This window comes from Telmatherina bonti (genome assembly GCF_933228915.1).
Source record: "Telmatherina bonti genome assembly, chromosome: 3".
Taxonomy (NCBI): domain Eukaryota; kingdom Metazoa; phylum Chordata; class Actinopteri; order Atheriniformes; family Telmatherinidae; genus Telmatherina; species Telmatherina bonti.
In genome coordinates, this window is record NC_136621.1 from 24,837,603 (window position 1) to 24,858,031 (window position 20,429).

The 20,429-nt window shown below is 39.5% G+C and overlaps 1 protein-coding gene across 1 annotated transcript in view; it reads right to left on the minus strand.

The window, feature by feature from the left end:
- Positions 1-20,429, minus strand: part of myo15ab (myosin XVAb) — a gene marked incomplete at both ends in the record, with an annotated part of 54,140 nt that overhangs the window by 11,070 nt on the left and 22,641 nt on the right. Inside the window, 36 exon segments of the mRNA XM_079238276.1 lie at positions 1,092-1,165; positions 2,058-2,130; positions 2,223-2,292; positions 3,413-3,531; positions 3,629-3,834; positions 4,975-5,049; positions 5,134-5,245; positions 5,322-5,463; positions 5,741-5,859; positions 5,959-6,074; positions 6,180-6,255; positions 6,395-6,454; positions 6,614-6,729; positions 8,589-8,706; positions 8,835-8,928; positions 9,222-9,282; positions 9,478-9,573; positions 9,709-9,787; positions 10,455-10,874; positions 10,960-11,024; positions 11,131-11,199; positions 11,373-11,481; positions 13,434-13,507; positions 13,594-13,673; positions 14,846-15,037; positions 15,152-15,224; positions 15,698-15,876; positions 15,997-16,103; positions 16,195-16,323; positions 17,233-17,328; positions 17,561-17,691; positions 17,855-17,936; positions 18,040-18,072; positions 18,172-18,256; positions 18,995-19,170; positions 19,265-19,382. Coding sequence (XP_079094402.1) covers positions 1,092-1,165; positions 2,058-2,130; positions 2,223-2,292; positions 3,413-3,531; positions 3,629-3,834; positions 4,975-5,049; positions 5,134-5,245; positions 5,322-5,463; positions 5,741-5,859; positions 5,959-6,074; positions 6,180-6,255; positions 6,395-6,454; positions 6,614-6,729; positions 8,589-8,706; positions 8,835-8,928; positions 9,222-9,282; positions 9,478-9,573; positions 9,709-9,787; positions 10,455-10,874; positions 10,960-11,024; positions 11,131-11,199; positions 11,373-11,481; positions 13,434-13,507; positions 13,594-13,673; positions 14,846-15,037; positions 15,152-15,224; positions 15,698-15,876; positions 15,997-16,103; positions 16,195-16,323; positions 17,233-17,328; positions 17,561-17,691; positions 17,855-17,936; positions 18,040-18,072; positions 18,172-18,256; positions 18,995-19,170; positions 19,265-19,382 — 4,024 coding nt within the window.

A 20,429-nucleotide genomic window follows, 5' to 3' on the forward strand; every position in this document is an offset into this window, starting at 1 on the left:
CATGTTGTGGTATATCTGATTTATTTAGTTTCAGTTTTCCTCTTTGTTGCTCTCAGTATCTGGCTATCTTAAGTTGGTTTAAGGTTCACTATGATTTTCAGCAGCTTAAATACACATCCAGACTTCTGCTTTATGTCTTGTTATCTTAAATTTTATTTTAAGATTGCGGCAGTATGACCAACTGAACAGCTGATGCAGTCTATAAAACAATAAAACTCATCCACTGACTGGAAACTCAAACAGTGAAAATGATGAAAAGCAGCAGTCAAATTCAGATTCAGAGCCGTTCAATCAGATTGTTTCTTTACAGCTCAAATACTTAGTCAAATCAAAATGGACTTTTAAAAAGGCATGTCAGTCTTATTGAAAGCCCTACTAAACTTAATCAAAAGTAGATTGGACATATAATGTAGGTGGTAGTCAAATAACTCCAGTATGTATGAATTCCAGTAGAATCAAAGCTCAGTGCCCAAGCTCCTAAGCTTCATATTTTCATATAATTCTATATGAAACAGTAAAGCCAAAGTGTATTCAACTTCCTCAGTGATTTTCTCTCATTAATATGTGTGATAGTGTCTTGTTTTATATTCAGACAGGTAAATGTGTCAGAAAATACAACTGAAAAGCAGCACAATAAGACAATTGACTGAACAATTTGCAGTTACGTAGAGCATTTTCAGACAGTTGCATACTCTAATCAAATCCTTTTTATAACTGCATTATCATCTGACAAAATTACCATTCAAATACCTTGAAGACAACATCTAGGCATTGAATTAACCTACACTTTCTTGCATAATGATCACCCACAAAGTTAGAAAGGGCAGAATTTCACAACATCACAGTGTGAAATTTAGTTCAATTAATGACAATTACTCTCCTATTCATGTACACTGGAAAAAAAGGTTGTGGATCAATAACTGAGTCCAATCAAACTGTAACCATGGCTTGACTTATCTGTGAATCTAACCATGTTGACAACATATGGTCCCTTCTAAATTGAAAATACCAAGGCGTCAGTATTTTGCAAGAGCCTTTGCATACAGTCTGAGAAAATGATAATGCAAGAAAAAAATGATAGGGATGTTGACCTTCAGGAATGTGCTGACCACTTCATGTTCTGCCAGACCCCTTGGTGCAGAATCACCCATGAAGCGCATGATACCTGCACAAAATGCACACACACACACATACACACATACACACACACACACACACACACACACACACACACACACACACACTCACATATTAACTATACTCATCTCTTCTTTTAAACGGCCAAGGTGCCATGTCACCTGGCTTGTTACAAGCTACACAGGACATTGTATTCACACACACTAATCTGAACTTTCAGAAACTCAGATTGGATTAAGTAACAACCATATCATACCATACATCTCTATTTATAGAGTGCTTTGGTTGACCAAAGCTGCTTTTATGTCAACAATTTTTATCTTGTCCATGAAGCTAAGGCTGTGCCTCTAATAGGTCAGTAAGGGACAAAGTCATATAAAAAACATCATGTAATGTATCTGCTGGCCAGCAATAATTTATGATGACATAGCCTTGTGACAAAGAAAGATTAATTCATTGTACATGAAACAGTTAAAAAACACAAGATGTTTGTCTGCCTTACACGAGTGCCACAGAGCAAGGCATCAGTAAGCCAGTACATTTGTATAAATACACATTTAAGTAAGAGAAAGAGCTGCATTAGTGAAAGAAAGAAAGAAAAAAGAAAGAAAGAAAGAGAAAGAAAGAAAGAAAGAAAGAGAAAGAAAGAAATTGATAATAGAATAAATTAGTTTGCTAAATGTTGATCAAAACATAAAGACTCTTCAGGACAGTTTTGGAGCTGGAAGTAAGTGAAGTGGTATTTTAAAACAAATTTATGTAAATAGGAATAATTAATCTATTCTCCATTGAATGTCAGAATATTAAGGTTGTCCTAGAGTCTCCTTAATTTGATAAACAAGAACTCAAAAAGAAAACGACAACTTCAGACAGACACGAGACTGCAGTGAGAGTACACATGAGAAAAGGCAAAAACTTACAAAGGAAGAGATCAGCTGCAACCCTGTTCATGGCTGGGTCTGTGAACTCTATCAGAGATTCACTCAGAGGAGTCTGCAAAGGACAAAATCATTTCAGCAAAATGTAATCTGAACAATTTAATGAACTGTCGTTGCTGTGAGGTGGTGATGGGAAGGACAAGGCACCTTAGAGAACTTGATCATTTCAGTGGGCTCTCTGGAGTCTCTGTTCTTGCTTTTGCTCTTCAGGGAATCTCTGAGAACAAAACCAGTCACAACGTGCTGCCTTTAGATGCATGTTGTTAACAATTTACTCATATAAAACACTGAAAATAATGCACCAAAATTTGGTTATAAGTAAACCAAGCTTAAATGTGATCAGCCCTTAATAAGATTAACAATTTAAAGTATCACAACTGAGAAAACCCCAAAAATGGATTTCTAAAATTTTCTCAAAATATAAAATTTTAAGTTAAAATGAGGGTTTCTCTTGTTAGAGCAGATGAATCCACCTGTGCTGATACACACCAGTGCGAGTCAGACTCCAGCAGAGTGAATTAGGACACTTTGCATCAGATGTAATTATTGAAGATGAAATACATGGACAGTCTTGGAAGGCGGACGTGCTAAAGAAACCAACTCCCAAACCTCCTGCCAGTTTCTGGAAGATGGTTTCTTCAAGCAGTTAAACAGAAATAAGTCTGTTTCCACTAAGCTGTGATTTCTATGCAGGACAATTCTCCGTCACGGGCATCCAAACACTCCACGGTGTGACGAGTCAGCACAGGCTTTAAAGATGACCACATCCCCTTCTCACATGACTGAATTTCTATCAAAAATCTTCCGTCTTTTCTCAGTCATGACATTTACAGCAAGGGAAGAAAATATGTCTTTCTGCAGCATTTGGGAGGCTGCAGTAACTGCTGCAGTGAAACCTGGTCGTGAACAGATCAAGACACTTACAGAGGCCTCTGACAGGTGCTAGAAGGAAAGGTGGCTCTATGGATCACTGAGTAGTTTTAAAAGGACAGAAATTCTATTGTTTTTGAATTTTTGTTTTACTTTTCAGTTACAGAAAAATCAGGTATGAGAATAAATATTCCTGGACTGACTGTGAAGATTTTATGTGTTCAACAATATCAATAAGCAAATCTTGAGGAGAAAAATGTTCCTGATAATTGATAACATAGAAAAATTAGTCAGCTGAATTTAGTGAAAAATAAGATAGTGTTTGAAAAAATGTGTTAAAGTGTGTAACGTGGTATTTTAAAACTGTACTTAAATAATTAGTGTCAATGTATATGATTAGGCTACTTAATACTGAATGCCAACATGAAAAGGTTTTAAACGTTTTTGTACGTTTGTGACAGTCTCACCCCTTCCCACTGGTTGCTTGTCTAAAGAACTTCTTGGCAAACTCCAACATATCATATTTACTATCCTGTAGGGCCCTTTCATCCAGATCTCCATCAGAAAAGCCATCGAGGGAAACTTTCTGAGAGGCAAAGATGGACAGGGAAAAACAAGCTGAGTTTGACTGCTATAAAGACAGAATTGCATTTGTGTGTATGTGTGTGTTTCTGCATGTGAACCTCGATGGTTTGGTCTATCTCATGTGCAGCCATAGTGGAAGCCACAGCAACAGCAACAGCTGATGACACAGCAAACTGTCCAGCACCACCTCGAGGCTCTGTCTTCCGGTCCAACGGCAGTGTCAGAAAGTCAGGAGGAGCAACGGGATGGACGCACTCAGACGGGAATGCACCGGGACGCCCAAACACGGCACCAAACTTCCAACCTGATACATAAACAGACAGTTTTCATGAGAATACCCACCTGACTACTAAACCATCTTCCCCACCACCATTGCCTTTCCTCCAATAGCATGTGAGATTATTATCTGCATGCCTTTCTTTATCATTTACAAGACCTGCCTCCCCTCTGCTGCTCTACTGATAACCTGACACACAGACCTGCTACAGATTCTGCTTTCCATTGGCCTTATCTGTTCTTTTTAACTCGTTCTGCTGCAACCTGCCATTCAAATGTAATCTTAAGAGTTTACCAGCTTTATGTATTCAGAGACATTTATTTAGCTCAGTTTTACATACAAACATGCAACTATCTTTTCTTGATGATCCATTAACATTAAAATCACAAACAGATGAAGGTGAGCAATGCTTCTCAGCCTGATAAAATGCCAAGTTCTACATGCTGGCATTTTTACAAGAATATTACTTTGAAAATATGGCCCGCAAATATCCTTTGTTAATGCCCAGAATGGTCAGGGCTTTTCTGGCATCATGACAAAGACATACAACATATTAGGCAGGTCGTCATAATGTTACAGCAAATTGGTAGTATGATGACACCAGCCAGAAAGGCTACCAGAAGTGTCATAAATTGGGTGTAACAAATCCTCCCTGCTCAGATATTAAACTTATTTCTACCCTATATTATTTATGTAACATTTCTGAAGACAGATTGCAGTGATCAAAGAAAAAAAAGGCTCCAAAACTATCAACTATGAATTGCACATTTGTGTGCAGATTTGCTTTCTCTGTAGTCCATCTTATGCAGTATCTGTTTGACATCTGTGATCCTATTTCATCTTTTATGTCCCCAAGAAAGAACATGAATCAATATATTTCAAATTGCTTCAGCATCTTTCATCTGGAAAAATAATTTTCAGATTCAATATTGTGTTTAAAGAGTGCTGTGGGCGCTGTCAGTGTCATTGCAGCTTTTTCTCCCCTTAGCTAAAAAATATCATTACATCTCCAGGGTACACAGACACAGTCCAGGTTATATTTCAAAGCCGTCTTCACTGTGCTTATATTTGAGACTAACATCTGCCACTTCATGGAAAGATGTTGAATTTGTTGATCTGATTCAGTTTGTGGTTGAAGTTAAGGGATTTGACCACTTCAAAACTCACCAAAGTCTTGTGTGTCTCTTTTAAGCTCTTCCAAAAACACAACTTTCTTCCTCACCACGCAACCGTAGCTGTGACCTGGAGGAGGCAGCATTCCTTCATATTTTTAGATTATAGATTTACCCTGCATGTAATAGTACACAGAGTCTAGCAGTGTTTCACCTTTCTCCAGCCCATCCATAACCTGCAGCCTGATGATGTCACCTTTATGGAAACTAAGCATCGAGTGGTCGTCTTTCACAAAGTTACGCTCTGCAATTACGTAGTCTGAGTCCTAAGAGAAATGTGCGATTTCAGTTTGCATCTGGCATAAAACATGGGTGTATGTGTGTTTACTGTATGGGCTGTACCTTTTTGATCTCATTGATGAAGGTGTCTATGAGGTGTTTGACTTGCAATGCTTTTGCAGAGAACAGGATCAGCTTCTCATTGGCCAAATTGAACTCCAACATGTTCTCAGATGGAATAGTTACAAACAGGATGTCTGCATAGCTAAAAAAAACAACAACCAAAAAACAAGAAAAATATGAGGTCACACTTTATACACACAGCAGCAAATATGCTGTATCAGCCACAAAAATGATGATCACTATAAAGGATTAGTTGATTAGTCATCTTAAAAATCCAAAACTTGTAACACTTCACCCAGGTATCAGTATTCTTCTAAAATAATCAGGATAGTTTGATGTTTGCTTGTGCACCTGACAACACACCTGACTTTGTGAGCATGATAGAGAAATGCCAGTATGTATCAAAGAGCAGTACTTACGTGTATGGACGTAAGACTCTGAAGTAGTCTGGAGCTGCAGCACTGCTTTTCACAGTCTTCAGCAATTTAATACCGCTGTGCGACACTGACAATACCTGCACACCTGTTCCTACACTGCCCTGCACTCACACAGATACACACATTCACAAAGAGAGGTTTAAAAACTAAAATAACACACCAAGTGATTATCTCCTATAAAAATCCACCACCACCCTCACCGAGGCAGGGAAGAGTCGGGAGAAGTATATTTCCCAGGTTTCCCTGGCTGCTGTCACAATTGTTTTTTTCACGTGCTCTTCCACTGGATCCATATTCTGCTCGACACCATATTTAGCTGTCATTCACACAAGAAGACACAAATTCATAAATGTCAGATAGATGTGTTTGAATTAGAGCGCAGAGTCATAAGAAATACCCCCAGGAGGAACAGACAGACTACCGAAAAGGGCTTTCATTTTCTGCCTTTCATCCCTAGTGATGCGGACACAAGCCTCTGACAGGGTGTCATTCACTATCTGCAGGAGAGAAAAGAAGAAAAGAAAAGGAATTTTTATCATCATTTAGGTGAATGATCCTAGGATTTTTCAGTTATTACCAAAACTTACCAAGCACAATATGGCAATAAGTTAAAAATAGCAAATGAGGAATATGTACCTGTTTGAAAATAAGATCAAGCACCAGAGGATTGTTGAAACTGTCTTTGGGATAAAATACCTGCACATGAAAAATAACCTTTCCTTAATGACAATTGTTTTGTTCTTGATTGAAATTGCAGTCACACAGACAAGAAAAGGTAGTACTTACAGCTTTAGTGCTTAACACACTGGGTCATCTAAAAATGTTCATTGTTTGTGTATTTGTGTAGATGCTAACCTCCTTTCTTAGATATAGTCTCCAGGGGACGTTGGTGTAGGTGTAGTGCTCCTCATTGGTGCTTTGATAAAGCTGTGTCTGGATGGTTTCCATTTCCACTGGAAGCTCTCGAGAAACTAGATCAAACATGTTTTTGTTACCTTCACTTCGTCTGAAACAAAATAAACAGCTGGCTATTCAGTGAGACTCTACAGTGCTAGCTTTAGCATACTGACATGCTCAGAGGGAAAATACCAATACTGAATTTATCATGTTCCAATTGCTTTTATTTAACATTTTTTGTAAGGTTGCACTTGCTATTAAATGCTTAAATTAATTGTAAATTCATACATTCATTTATTATCCTAACCGCTTAGTCTGACTAAGGGTCATGGGGGAGGTGCAGCCTATCCCAGCAGTCTTTGGGCAAGAGGCAGGGTACACCCTGGACAGGTCGCCAGTCCATCGTAGATTAATTGTATACGTATTCTCTATTAAATTCCTGGATTCACTGATAATCAATCCACAGTGTCTTGCCCATATTGTGTTTATATCTGAATTTGTTCTGTTTCAGTGATAAAAACTCCAAGAGCCCCTATTTTTTTCTGTTCAGGATTGCAGTATTTAGAATTTTGCCAGGATATAGACCTATCTTTGGTATCTTGTAAAACCTGTTGAGAACATCTCCTATTTATTTTGGCCAAGCATCCTGACAATTTATTGTGGAGTCATATGCATATATACTGAAAATCTGCGCAATCTGGCAATGATAAAGATTCCTTCAAAAAATTCCTGGATCCACATGGTGACCTAGAGCACTGACAAAATTTTATGGAATCTAAGTTAGATCAGGAACCTTTCTCAGGGAAAAGAAAGTCATGAAAATCTGTCCAGTAGTTTTGGTTTAAAGCTGCTAACATACAGACAGATAGACAGATAAATGCCAGCAAAAACATAACCTCCTTGGTGAAGGCTATAATGATTTCAAAGATGTGACTGATTTTGCCTGCATCACTCTTCAGACATAGAGTCCCTGAGCTGTGGGAGCCTGACTGCTAAAATCCTGTCAGCTGCTAGAAGACTTCTGCCTGTGGATTTGAGGTCCTGATCATACCTGGTAGTAAAATATGTCTTAAACAACCAATCACAAGAAGACAGCTCTGAGCTAATCTGCACACACACATCACATAAAGGAAGTGGACTGAGGGCCAGCTGTGGGCAACAAACAAGTTAATATATATTTAGATATAAATTATTTTTGTAACATCTTTTGTATTGTTATTAAATTAAGATGCCAGTGAAAAATTTCAGACTCAGTCCTAAACGTTTGGGGAAACGGTTAAGGAGGCAGCCTGGAAGACCAAAATGCATAGGAGACATAGAAAAATTTCTATGCCTGCATGCTATAGAAATGAAAACAAACAACACTGAGGAAGTTTTCTGTACATTACGTTTCCTGTGTTTTCAGAAGTTTCACAAAGTGTAAATTCATTCTGGATGAAAAAAAACCCCAGTAAGAAATAAAATCTTTACACGCACCCAGAGGCTTACATGTCAGTTTGGCCCAAGGCACTCCGATCTTCACACAACATAAAATATGTCCCCATAAGCAGCCCAGACCACCTCAGAGTGTGGTTTGATCAGTCAGACAGCAATCAATATGACCTGGTAGAATTTTCTCTTTTACTTAAAGCTATCCACTTGTGACTGACTCATCCCGTATAAACTCTAATGTCTGGTGTGATCAGGGCATGGGGCCTAACGTGTGACTTGCAGGACCTCCCTCTTTGGTGCATTTTAAATGCAATCAGTTAAATAAACTGATGAAAACTTATTAAGACTACGTACTCTATAGCTGAATTATAAGATGAAACAGTGTTTTTTGAGGTTGTATGTTCACATAAAGCTACACAAAATTAGTTTTTTGTGAGAAAGACACAAAATGGACAAATCCACAAAATGGAACATGCAGACGGATGCAGCTTTGAGGAAGTACCTGGAGGAGGTATGGGCAGGGGACGATCAGATGCTCTTGGCTTGATGCTTTTGGTGGGTTTGAACCCTGCTTCTTTCATTGCAGATGCGGAGGGTGAAGGTGCCACAGGACGTTTGGGCTGGAGAAACACACACACACACACACACACAGCTTCTTAACTGACTGATTTCTGCTGTGTGTGTTGAAATGGTTGTGTGTGCTGCTCATTTTTATCTGTGACTGCATGCTTCAGATGTGTATGTTTACTTGTGGAGCAGGAGGGTTGTCCATCTGAGGTTTGAGGATCTGTAATGCTTCATCACGAGGCGTTTGCTTCTTTTTAAACTTCCCATCTGGTCTCCTAAAGGCATCCATAATGTGACAACATTACAGTCAGATTTTTCAGGACTTCTTCTCTTGATATATCATTCACTTTGTCATCTGTGTGAGCTTAATGTGTGTAAATGCAGTTATTCACAAATGCAGTCATCTAAATAATAATTTGGTGGTTTGTTTGATCCTGTGTTTCACTGAAGATAAAATCAACATTTACAGGCCTAAATTTCTATAAAGTTCTCTGCATAAAACATCCGCATATCTTACAAAAATGACTGCTGTTTCTGAGTTTTTGCTGGAGTGTCCATATAAACTGACCTCTTGCCAGGCGGAAGTGGGTCCTGGGGTGGCGGCGGGGAGTTGTACCTTTTGATGATTTCTTCAAAATGATAACAAGCATATCAGCTTAAGGTGGACATATAACAATGAATCCTAGTTAACATTTTTTAACAAGCCCAAACACTGATTTAGATACAAGGAAAAATAATCAGGAAATTAATAACAGGTCACAAATGTTTCCCGCTGTAAACTGTAAAAAAAATGGTTGAGTCACCACATCTAAACTTGCAGTCACCTTGGATGTCTTGACTGGGGACGATGTGATCTGCAGTCTGGTCTGAATACTTCACCACTTCTCCAGCAGGGGGCGGTGGAGACGTTGCCACTGGGGCTACAAAACACACACACAAAATGCACACATGAAATACCACAGCCAGTAAGCCATCCACTGTTGCCTCAAGCATTTCCAACTATGTGTTTCAGTTGAAGGGACTGAATGAACTTTGTGTCTCTCACATGCTCATACCAAATTTCCTGGCTGGTTCCTTGTTTATGAGAACGCCTGGAGCATTTTTCCGGGGTACATTGTCTTTTCCTGACTTAGCCTGCAAAACCCAGACAGACAACACAGAATTTGTGCTTGAGATTTAACAGCCTTGTGTAGCGTCTCTTGGGATTTAGTTTGATTTTTTTTCAGTGCTCAGGCAAAGACTGGCATGACCGTTTGTCAAGGCTGATTATATGAAGCTTTACAAAACTGAAATCTATCAGATAAAATATGAATTACTGCTCTGAAAGAAAAAAATATTTCAAAGAACTAAATATTCATTAACAAGAAACATAAAAAAAAACAACAACAGAGAAAACAGCCCCAGCCTCAGTATCAGGTTTAAGAGCCAGATCTACGTCATCCCCATATTTACTTCTGTTTGAAGATTTTTGCTTCATTTTCAAATCGACTTGATTTCCCCTGAGACATTAGGCTGAAAAAAATGTATGTTTTCTATCTGGGATCTTTTGCCAATGCATTTTCTTTCTTCTTCTTTTTATTTTAACGAGTTACCACTCATTACCAAGGAACACTTCTTTTAATTTCTAATAAAAAAAAACTTTTCCTTCTACAGAAAGAAAAATGCATTTCATATTAAGTACATAAATAGTGCATTACTCTTGGATGGGCTCGGAAGCTTATGATAAAAACTACAACATCCTTGATAAACACTGCCGTATGTCAGTGTGAGCTGGTAACTCTCATGTCTCAGAGTTACTGACCAGCGTTGCAGGGCTGGCTTTAGGCTGCATCAGCTCTGCTTTGTCGGCTTTGGTGGAGCTCAGTAGAGGGTCAGGTTGGGGGATCTGACGCCGAGGCTGGGCTGGGGGCTTAGTCTGGGGCTCAGCAGGAAGCTGAGTTTGTGGCTGTGATGCAGTATGCCCCTGCTGAGCAGAAGAAGGATAAGGGCTGGGCAGGATGTCTGCTGCAGCATACGGAGTCGGAGTGAAGTTGGCATAGGGGCTCGGTGGGATGTTTGCATATGGACTTGGAGGTATGACAGCATATGAGCTTGAAGGGGCATATGGGCTTGGAGGGTGATGGAGCAGAGGACTCATGGGAGGGCTTGTTATGGGGGACGTGGGGGGGCTTGACACTGGGCTGCTGACTATAGCCATGGCTTGCATGGTCATCTGCTGGGCCTGAGAAACAAGAAAATGACTCATGACTCTCAATGGCAAAGATGGTGACACAGATTAAGATGCAGATAAAAACTGAAGGAGTTACCATGATGATGGCCTGTTGGTTGACAATTTCCTGCTGCTGCTGAGTCAAAACAGCCGGCTGGGCATCTGGAGGAAGAACACAGTAAACACGATGACGGGATGCAAAATCATGTTTGACTGTTTCATTTTTTTTTTTTTTTTTTGGAAATTTGTCACCACATTTGCTACAAACCAGGTGTTACAGGCGCCACTGCAGCGACAGGTGGCAACATCACACCTCCCACAGGAAGTACTCTTACAGCTGTGGACACAAAAACACGCACACACACACACACACACACACACACACACACACACACACACATATCCAGTGTCTGTCAGAGGTGAAGCATGAGTACTTAATAATTATTTGTGTGTACATTTAAGTGGCAAAGGTATGAATATTTAACAGGTGTGTATTTGTTTGTTACAAACCTCCAGGCGGTGGTGGAGGCCCTGTGGACTGCCCCTGCCCTTGCCATCTCCCACCAACTCCCCCAGCCCCCTTCATCCTGCTGGACAGTCCTGCAGCTGATTCTACTTCCTGTGAGGGCAGACAAATGTTTTAACATGGGAAGAAAGGACGCAAATTCAACATAAAAATGAAGGTGAAGTCCACCAAATTAAAAGACAAAAAAAAGGATTTTTTTTTTTTTTTTTTTTTACCTAAAGTATTCTTGAAAAGATTACTCAAATCTCACAATTGAATGAAAATGAAAAGTACTGAATACTGTCATGCTAGTGGGAAATGTCTAATCCTTTCATTAACTCATTTTCATATGCCACTTATTCCCATTCATGTTTTGGGTAAGCTGGAATCTACCCCAGTATTAAACCTGGACAGGTTGCAGTGTGGGAAACAGTGTGGGACGCATGGTACTCCAGCTTCCCCCCCCAGTCCAAAGACCTGCATGTTAGGTTAATTGGTCACTATAAATAGTCCCTAGGAGTAAGTGTGAGTGTTAATGGTTGTTTGCCTCTCTATATTGGGCCTTTGGTGGACTGTCAACTTGTCCAGGGTGTACCCTGTCTCTTGCTTGCTAATGGAATGGCTGGGATAGGCTGCAGTTTCTGTGACTCTGAACTGGACTAAGCAATGTAGAAAATTAAGGTGATTCTTAATTTAAATCAAAATGTTCGTAGAGATATATTTATTCCATCTCTCTGTCACTCATTTTAAAAAGTATTTTTTGGTAGCTCTAAAAATGACAGCTACACCATATCTCACCTGCCAATACATGCACGTTGTAAGTAGTTGGTTCCTTAAATATTTGTTATATATTTAATAAATTATCTGTGCTACTTAGTGTTTTTAACTGAGTTGTGCATTTTTGACTACCTGATTAACCTTTTCTCTCACTTAACTGTGTGACTGCTCCATCAGAAATCAGGCTCTGACCCATAAATCCTTAGCAGTGTGTGTTTGTGGGCCATGTCTCATTAAATAGTAAGCTCTTCATTTGCCAAAGTGTCAGTTCCTTGTAAGCGGATCCTCATGTTGCCTGGGTGGGAAATCACCGTGGTGATCCGGTGGCTGTGACAGTTACGGTAACTGGGTAACGTAATAGGTTGCTGGGCAGGAGATGTCTGTAGAACACACCTGATACATGCTAATTCCTGTCAGCCACATCCGATAGCACAGCTAACATTAACCACATCACCGTCTCAGCTGGAGATTGATGGATCAAACCTAGCCAGCATTCACTGCAACACTGCTCTGACTAAATACATAAAGTTTTATCTAAATCTTCAGCAACTACAACCCAACAATTAAAAATAAACAAATAAAGAGAAGTGAAATACTAACGTTAGCTGTGAATAAGACTGATGCAGTACAAATCCATCCTACTAACAAACACATACTGATGGACTCTGTGGCTTCAAAGTCCAGGGCAATGGTTAAAGTGGAAAAGAAGTGAAGAGATGTGTACAAGTAAGATGGAATGGGTGGAGAAAAGTTTCAGGTTTAAAGGGACAGCACATGCTAGATGTTTTGAAGACAAAGTCAGAGAGGCTAGATAAAAGTGGCTTGCCATAATGAGGAGGGGCAGTAAATATATTTTTAGGACAGTGATGTTGGAACTACCAACTCTGAGGCCTTTACGAAGACCAAAGAGGAGATTTATGAATGTAGTGAAAGAGGACATCAGTATACCCTCTTTTCTTAATATTAGAGAAGAGGTTAAGGTTACAGGGAGGCAGTGTGTAAAACTTTGGCATATGTTTTTGCACTATGCATTAGCATCTTGAGAGAATCCCAGATACAGATTAAGGCGTTATACTTGTTCATTGAGATGGCCCAAAGACAGGGAAAATTCAGAATTTGGTGGCAAAACTGTGGGATCTGTACATAATTTAGATTGTCTGTTATTAGGCTTCGAGCTAGCTCTTAAGACTTATATTTCATTCATTTTTGAGAAACTAATACAAAATGGTTGACGGAATATTCTTCCTATGCTGTCAAGTGTGTCAAAATGAGTGAATTATGTTACTTACTCCTGCTCCGTCAGACAGTACCGGTTCGAAAAGACTGTCAAGATAGTGATCCATCCCTTTCTGGTGATCCAAGTCTGCAGGGAGGGAGTAGAGGAGAGGATTTGGTTGCCTACTCTGATCATAGAGTGTTTGCACTCATATGTTTGGTTATATCGCGTACCTTGACTGAGTTGATCAGAACCAGGTATGGATGAAGAAATTACATCATCATGCATGTCAAAACCACCACCCAACAGGCTTCTATGAAACAAAAAAAGAAAAACAAACAAAAAAAAAGAAAAGTCCTTAAATTAAGCACAGAAGAAAGAAATGCAATGACTTCAACCCTCACACTGCTCTGCTTGTGATCTCTGATAACATTTGAGAAAAGAATTAGTCTTTTATGCTGTTACATGCTCTGCTGCTTAATATTTATCAGACAGTCACTAACAATCAGGAGTGGGCTGTGTGTGTGGCAGTTGGACTGGGTGTGCGTTAACCTCGCCTGCACTTTGTTCAATCTCCTATTCAAAATGACTAAATCTTAATGAATAAATAAATAAACATACACCATCAGTGGAGCAGAAAATAAACACTACTGACAGCTGAGTGGAGGAGAGTTTGCACGAGAATTGCTGCAATTGACACCTCCATAGCGCCTCTTTGAAAGAGTAGAAAATAATAGACTTTAGATTAAAGTGCATAAAAATGAAAGTTGCCATAGCTGACCCCTGTTGTAAAATCAACAGAACCTCTTGCAAAGCCACAGAATCGGCTTACATACAGATGCAACTACCCCAACGTTAAGTCCTGTGTGAAGGAGTTCAATCAAGTGTTACATTTTCCGAAAGGGTTTTAAACTGAAAGTCCCTTGAAATGTTCTAAATTTCAAATTCATAGAATGAAAATATGGATTAAAACAAATTGTACAGGACATTTACAGTATTTTAAAGGGTAGCTACTCGACCTTAACAAACAACTACGATCATCAGCAATTCAAACCAATACGTACAACAACCAAAACCAAAAGTGAAGCCTAAGGTGTCCTTTAAAAAAGCTCATAAATCTTTCTGACAAAGATAAAACTGAGCAGGTCTCAGATCCTATCCCTCTCTTTCTGGAAGTTGTTTTTTGTTTGTTTTGTCAAGGTTATTGATCTGAGAAAAAGTAAAAAAGAACTTTATTGTGCTTGTGTGTATATGGTGGCACCTTCTAGCTTAGCAGACTGTGTACTGCGGCCAGAACATCAGTAAGCCTTTATATCTTCATGTTGCATGTTGTTGTAGCATATTTAATTAAAGTTTAAAATATGGCATATTTGAACTTCAGTGTACTAAGTAACTTTCCACCACTTATACATAGTGACAGCCTTAAACCTCTGACAGCTGGCAAGCTTATTAAAATCTCAGCAATGTGCGTGTCTGTGGTCTCACATGCTGGCATTGGATCGCACTCTGCTTGGCTGCAGAGCAGAGATGATGAAGTAACTGTTGTGTTTGGGGAAGTCGGAAGGAAGCTCCAAGTCGCACATTAAGTCCAAAACATAGTCAGAACCTTCAAGTTCAACCCACTGAGCCGGTTCCTTCAGCAACACTGACCAGCCTCGTCGGCCCTCCACCACACCTCTACACCCATACACACACACAGAGACAAAACAACCAGTTACACTCAGATGTTTCCTTCAGTTTCCTTTCATCAGTATTCCTTTGTAATGCTTTTCTCTTCCAGTAAACCAATACCTGTGCTGTAAGATGTCTTTGGCTATCTCTTCTCCTGTCGTCCATGAATGTAGCGGACACAAGACGGACACACCTGAGGAAGAAAAACTATTGCTCCAGTCATGCAGTAATTATTCAATGAAACTGCAACTATGAGACAGAGTGCAATCTTGTGATGCATTAAGAGACATTCTATTTTGGCTATGAAATGATAGGCGCCAGCCTCATTGGCTTGTCTCACTGACAAAAACATCACAGATAGACATAAACACAGCCAGTAAACCGAAGTGAGTATCAGGTGTTGTTTAATCCCCAGTGCGCTTGCCAAAATGCCAAAGGACAGATTAACTAGATCAGAGGAGGAAATGATATATATCAGATATCAACTTTGCCTTGGCTCAGGTTGAAAACCAAAGTAAAAGGGAAAAAACAACTGGCGAGAGAGGTCAGGCTGGGTCAGCAAAAGGTAATCACAGAAAAAACAGTAAATTCATGGCTAATATCACATGATTTCATTTCTATGGTTTAACATCACCACCCGTGAGCACTTTTTGTTGGTAATCTCACCATCAAAGCAGTGTATGTGCAGAACAGTGTGAGCTTTCTTGCGACTGGCGGTCCATTCGAGTAGACAGGGTGGATATGTTCGAGCATACTCTGGGCCGACATTGAGCCGCTGTAAGGCCTGAAGCAGATGGTGCTGACACACACAGTTGTATCCGTCTGGGCCATAGTCTGACACAAACCTGCAACAATGAAAATGAACAATGTGTGGATGAATTACTGTAAAACACGTTTAAAGAAGCAAAAATGTAGAATAACAGATGTTAATATGAGGAATAAATATTCAGGACTGCATGTCCTACTTCAGCAGGTATTTAGCCAGCCTTTGAGAGGGCAGGAAAGCAGACAAACAGGAGGAAAGGAGGAGCCAGCCTCGCTCTGAATTCAGGATGTTCGGATTTCTCCACACCTAGAAGACAAGGCTGAAGTAAATGAAGGAACATACAGATAACGTGCCAAATTAGTGCAAATAAATAACTAATCGTTTGTTTAATTTTTACCTGATTGGCTATCTGAACCAGTATCTCATCTCTGAGGCTGGGATTGGCAAGTCCTCTCTGGACGATGTAGTTCCCAAACAGATTCTCCTGCGCCCCATTCAAATCTGGGTCACCCATAAACCTGAGTATCTAAAAAGTACAAGAATCATTTATTTATATCACATCCTTTGACTTTACATGTAGGATAAAAATTAATGACAGGAGCTCCAAAAATGATACAGATGCTAGTTTATATGAGGTTTTGATCAACTTGATTGGATGGGAAAAGTAATGCTGGAATCTTTAAGTTGTCATATAACTACAGGATAGGATCACGTCATCCAGAAAGTATATCTCACATTTACTACTCACTGAATTTGGTTTTATTCCAGCAACATGAGGCCATACTGGGCACTGGAACTTTAATTAAGCATCTGCACTATTCATTCATTTTCTTAAACGCTTTGTCCAATTAAGGGTCGCAGGGAAGCAGCAGCCTATCCCAGCAATCATTGAGTGAGACTCAGGGTACACCCTGGACAGCTCCCCAGTCCATCACAGGGCAACACATTAGCATTCATGCTCACATACACTCCTAGGGATCATTTAAAGTAATCAATCAACTTAACATACATGTCTTTGGATGATGGAAAGAAGCCAGAGTACACAGAGAGAACCCATACACACACACAGGGAGAACATTAAAACTCCACACAGAAAGGCCACTGTTCAAACCTCTCCCAAGCTGTGGCTCAAACCACCAACCTTCTTGATGTGAGGGCAAAGTGCTAACTAATATGAGACCGTGCACCATGCACAACTTCTATTAACAGGCATTTATATCCTTATAACTGCTGTTGCTGTAAACTTTTTTTAATGACATTGTTTTTATGGATCAGCTGCCGTATAATTAAATAATTAAATAATCTCTGGTATACTGATTTTTATTTTAAATTATAAAAAAGTAATCTATCTAGAATCTATCTAAGAGTAGAATGAATCTATGTTGTGTGAAATTAAATGTAGATGTTGGTGTTTCCTAGCAAATACAACATGTACCAGAATGAAAATGTTCAGGGCTCCTTGTTTTAGCTCCTCATCCAGACGCATCAGGGAACTCTGCAGAGGAGCTGTCAGCATCCCAAACAACGCCTCCTACAATACAAATACACACACACACACATACACACATCTCAATTAATTATGTTTTGACACTTCTGCACAATTTCGATTGCTAAAACTACATCATTTTGAATTTGTTCAGCTTAAATTATAGGTGCCTAAAATAATGTAAATGACTACATTTGAAAATAAAGTCTTGGTTAGTGCTATGTGAATTCATTCAGAGACTACAGTGTGTACCGTGTATGTGTGTGTGTGCTTTTACCCGAAACATGGCCCGGATATAGTGTGTCATGAGGTAATTGTTGACATCTAGAGGTAGTGTCAGCTGAAGATCCACCTGCACTTTTGGAGCCTGGACCACTGCCAAGCAGTCAGAATGCAGTTCTTCACAACCTATAAAACACACACACACATACACACGCTTATGAAGTTAATCTCAGCTATAACTAAGCTTTCATTGACAGATACACTCTGTTTGAAGGTGATTATAAGTTATTCACTGTGGTACTTTTGAGGTGACACAAGGCCTCCTCTGTGTATTTGTGTGTGCACAAACCTGAAGCAGCCTGCAACAGTCCAGCCAGCTCTGCTGGTATAGGCAGTGTTGTCACATTTACAACTTCTCGATTGACGCGATCCTGTGTGTGCATATGCAAAATCTTACTATAAGCTCCACATTGTTTTGTGCAAAGCACGCCCTCCTCCCTTGGACATATTCCCTGCATTTCCACCTCTACTCACCTCCTCCGCCTTCCTTGCAGGCTCCACCACTGTCTGACAGAAAGACAACAGTATCACACTTCACACATTTGTTCATTTTTAATTCTTCCGTCGACGGCAAAGTCCCCATTCACTCAAACTCTGTGTGCATACCCTCATGTAGCGCTGGCGGTTGACGATTAGCAGCACAGCAGAGCGTAGCTTGATAAGGTATTTCCTCCTCAGAACAAACTTTTTTCTGGTGAGAGAAAAATGTTCCCCACAATGGATTATTCATAAAGATTCCGAGAGAAGAAAGAATATGCATAATATGCATTCATAAAGCATTCTCCATGAGGGGCCCTTCCATTTGTTTGTGACACCTCACTATGTCACTTAAGACTACAGAGTGTGCAGTTGGTATTGCAGAATTAAAACATTTAACATAGACTATAGTACTTTATTAGTGATTTTTTTAAAAACACACTAGAAGAGAGTGCAAATTTGCATTATCCTTGGATTTTGCTGGACTGGGAGTAAATGAGAAATCTATCACCTTTGATGGATGGGCACAGCCTGAATTCTCTGGCCTTGTCTCTTCACATCAAGGACAAAGAAGCAGGTCTTTGTGATAAGGTAGAGCTTGTTTGGCATAGTGAAACCAAACACTAAAGGCTAAATAGCTGAATCGGGGTCTGAAACTCCTATCTACTGACTCAAGCAGGGCGGTGCGTTTAAAGAAAGTTTTGACGAGGCCATTAAAGAAAGTTCTGGTGAGTCAACTTCCAGGTAGAAACGGAGGATACTAATATATTTAAGAATTGGAAAATCCTGTCTAATTTTTCTTTTTCCTTTAAAATAAAACAAGAAAGTAATTGAAAAAAATGTTTTGCAGAGATGGATATAAGGCATCACCTCTTGATGAATGATGAAAATATTACAGATTTCATGAACTATTAAATGTATACTACCAGCTGTTCTCGAAAGTGCCCATTACCTTGCCAGGTAGCCTTTGCTGCGAGCTTCAAATAAAGTCACACGGCGCCTGAATTTGAGAAAGTTCCGTCTGATAAAATAGATGCGGGTATATCTCTGTAGCGTCATGGCAGCTATGTCCAGCACACGGTCACGCTTCCCCTCCAAGAACTGATACAAGTCCTCTTTGAGGAAAATCTAACACAAATGCAAATACAGAGAAAAATTGAGCAGTATCTGTTGATAATACAATTGAACTTGTGTTTGTGTGTGTGTTGATGTGAGAGCTCACCTTACTGACTCCCACCTGGTATGAGCCCGTCTTGACTGGACAGAGCTTGTGGAGCATGATAATACAATTTTCTCCATCTGCAGGTGGTGGATCTTTTAGACAGAGCAGTGCTTTGTACCTGTGGTCACAAAGGAAAAAAGCACAATTCTCTCTGAATTCTGAAGTAAATGCCGGCAAGGGATCAGTGAAATCCAGAGTTGTAGCGTGTGTCCCAACCGTGTCCTTTAATCCTGTAAATCTCAGGTTGGCTGTGAATCTGAGCGCTCTGGCATGAAGCTAATTGGTGCTCTAGGTATTCAGACTGTTGGCTGCTTGGTATTTGTTTGGTTTTAGCACTTTCAATGTGAACGCTGCCGACTGTGAATGTTGCTGCAAGTCAGATTACTTTGGCATCAAGTTGTGAGAGGTGCTGAGAGATCAATTGGTTTAATCTGCTTTCCTACAGCAGGAGTTGACAAAAGCCATATGGCTGTTTCAGCATGGAGGGATCAATGTGTATGAAATGTATTATCTTCTGAGACACCAATAATTACAGCAACTTTGACAAAGTGGTCAGGGAAGCAGAAAAAATATATTTTGTAAAAGGCAGCTAAAAAGGATGTTTAATAGTCTGAACTGTATTCCAATATATCTAGCTCCCTTAGTGCTCACAGCTACTGTCATGAGTGACTGGTATTTTTATTCATGCAAACATGTCAGCTATACAAACATCATTACGCTGGTTACCCATCAAAAATGGGATATGTCTAAAAATTGCATTAATGACATATAGGTGCTAGAAGTAAGTTGCCCCCAATTGCTTTTTTTTAAATTGGGCTATAGTAGGTATGTTATTGCTGGCTTGCTTTGTCTGGCAGCTTTGAGAATTCAGAGAGCCAGGCTGGTATTGTGAGCTCACTGGGCTTCCTTATAAGAATTTCTTTTCTACTCTTCCAGATCACATCATTATTAACATAAATTAACTAAATACACTTTTCTTTCTCACAGAATTTTCAAATTTAATTGATTTATGAATCTTTCATATAATCATTTCTGATCTTCTTAAACATTTTAACTTGAAAATGTCAAGTTTTTATACAAATTTGTATCAGGAGACAAACTTTATCATTTGTTGTTGCCCAACATTTGACATTTTATATTTGCTACATAAATAAATATGCATTAA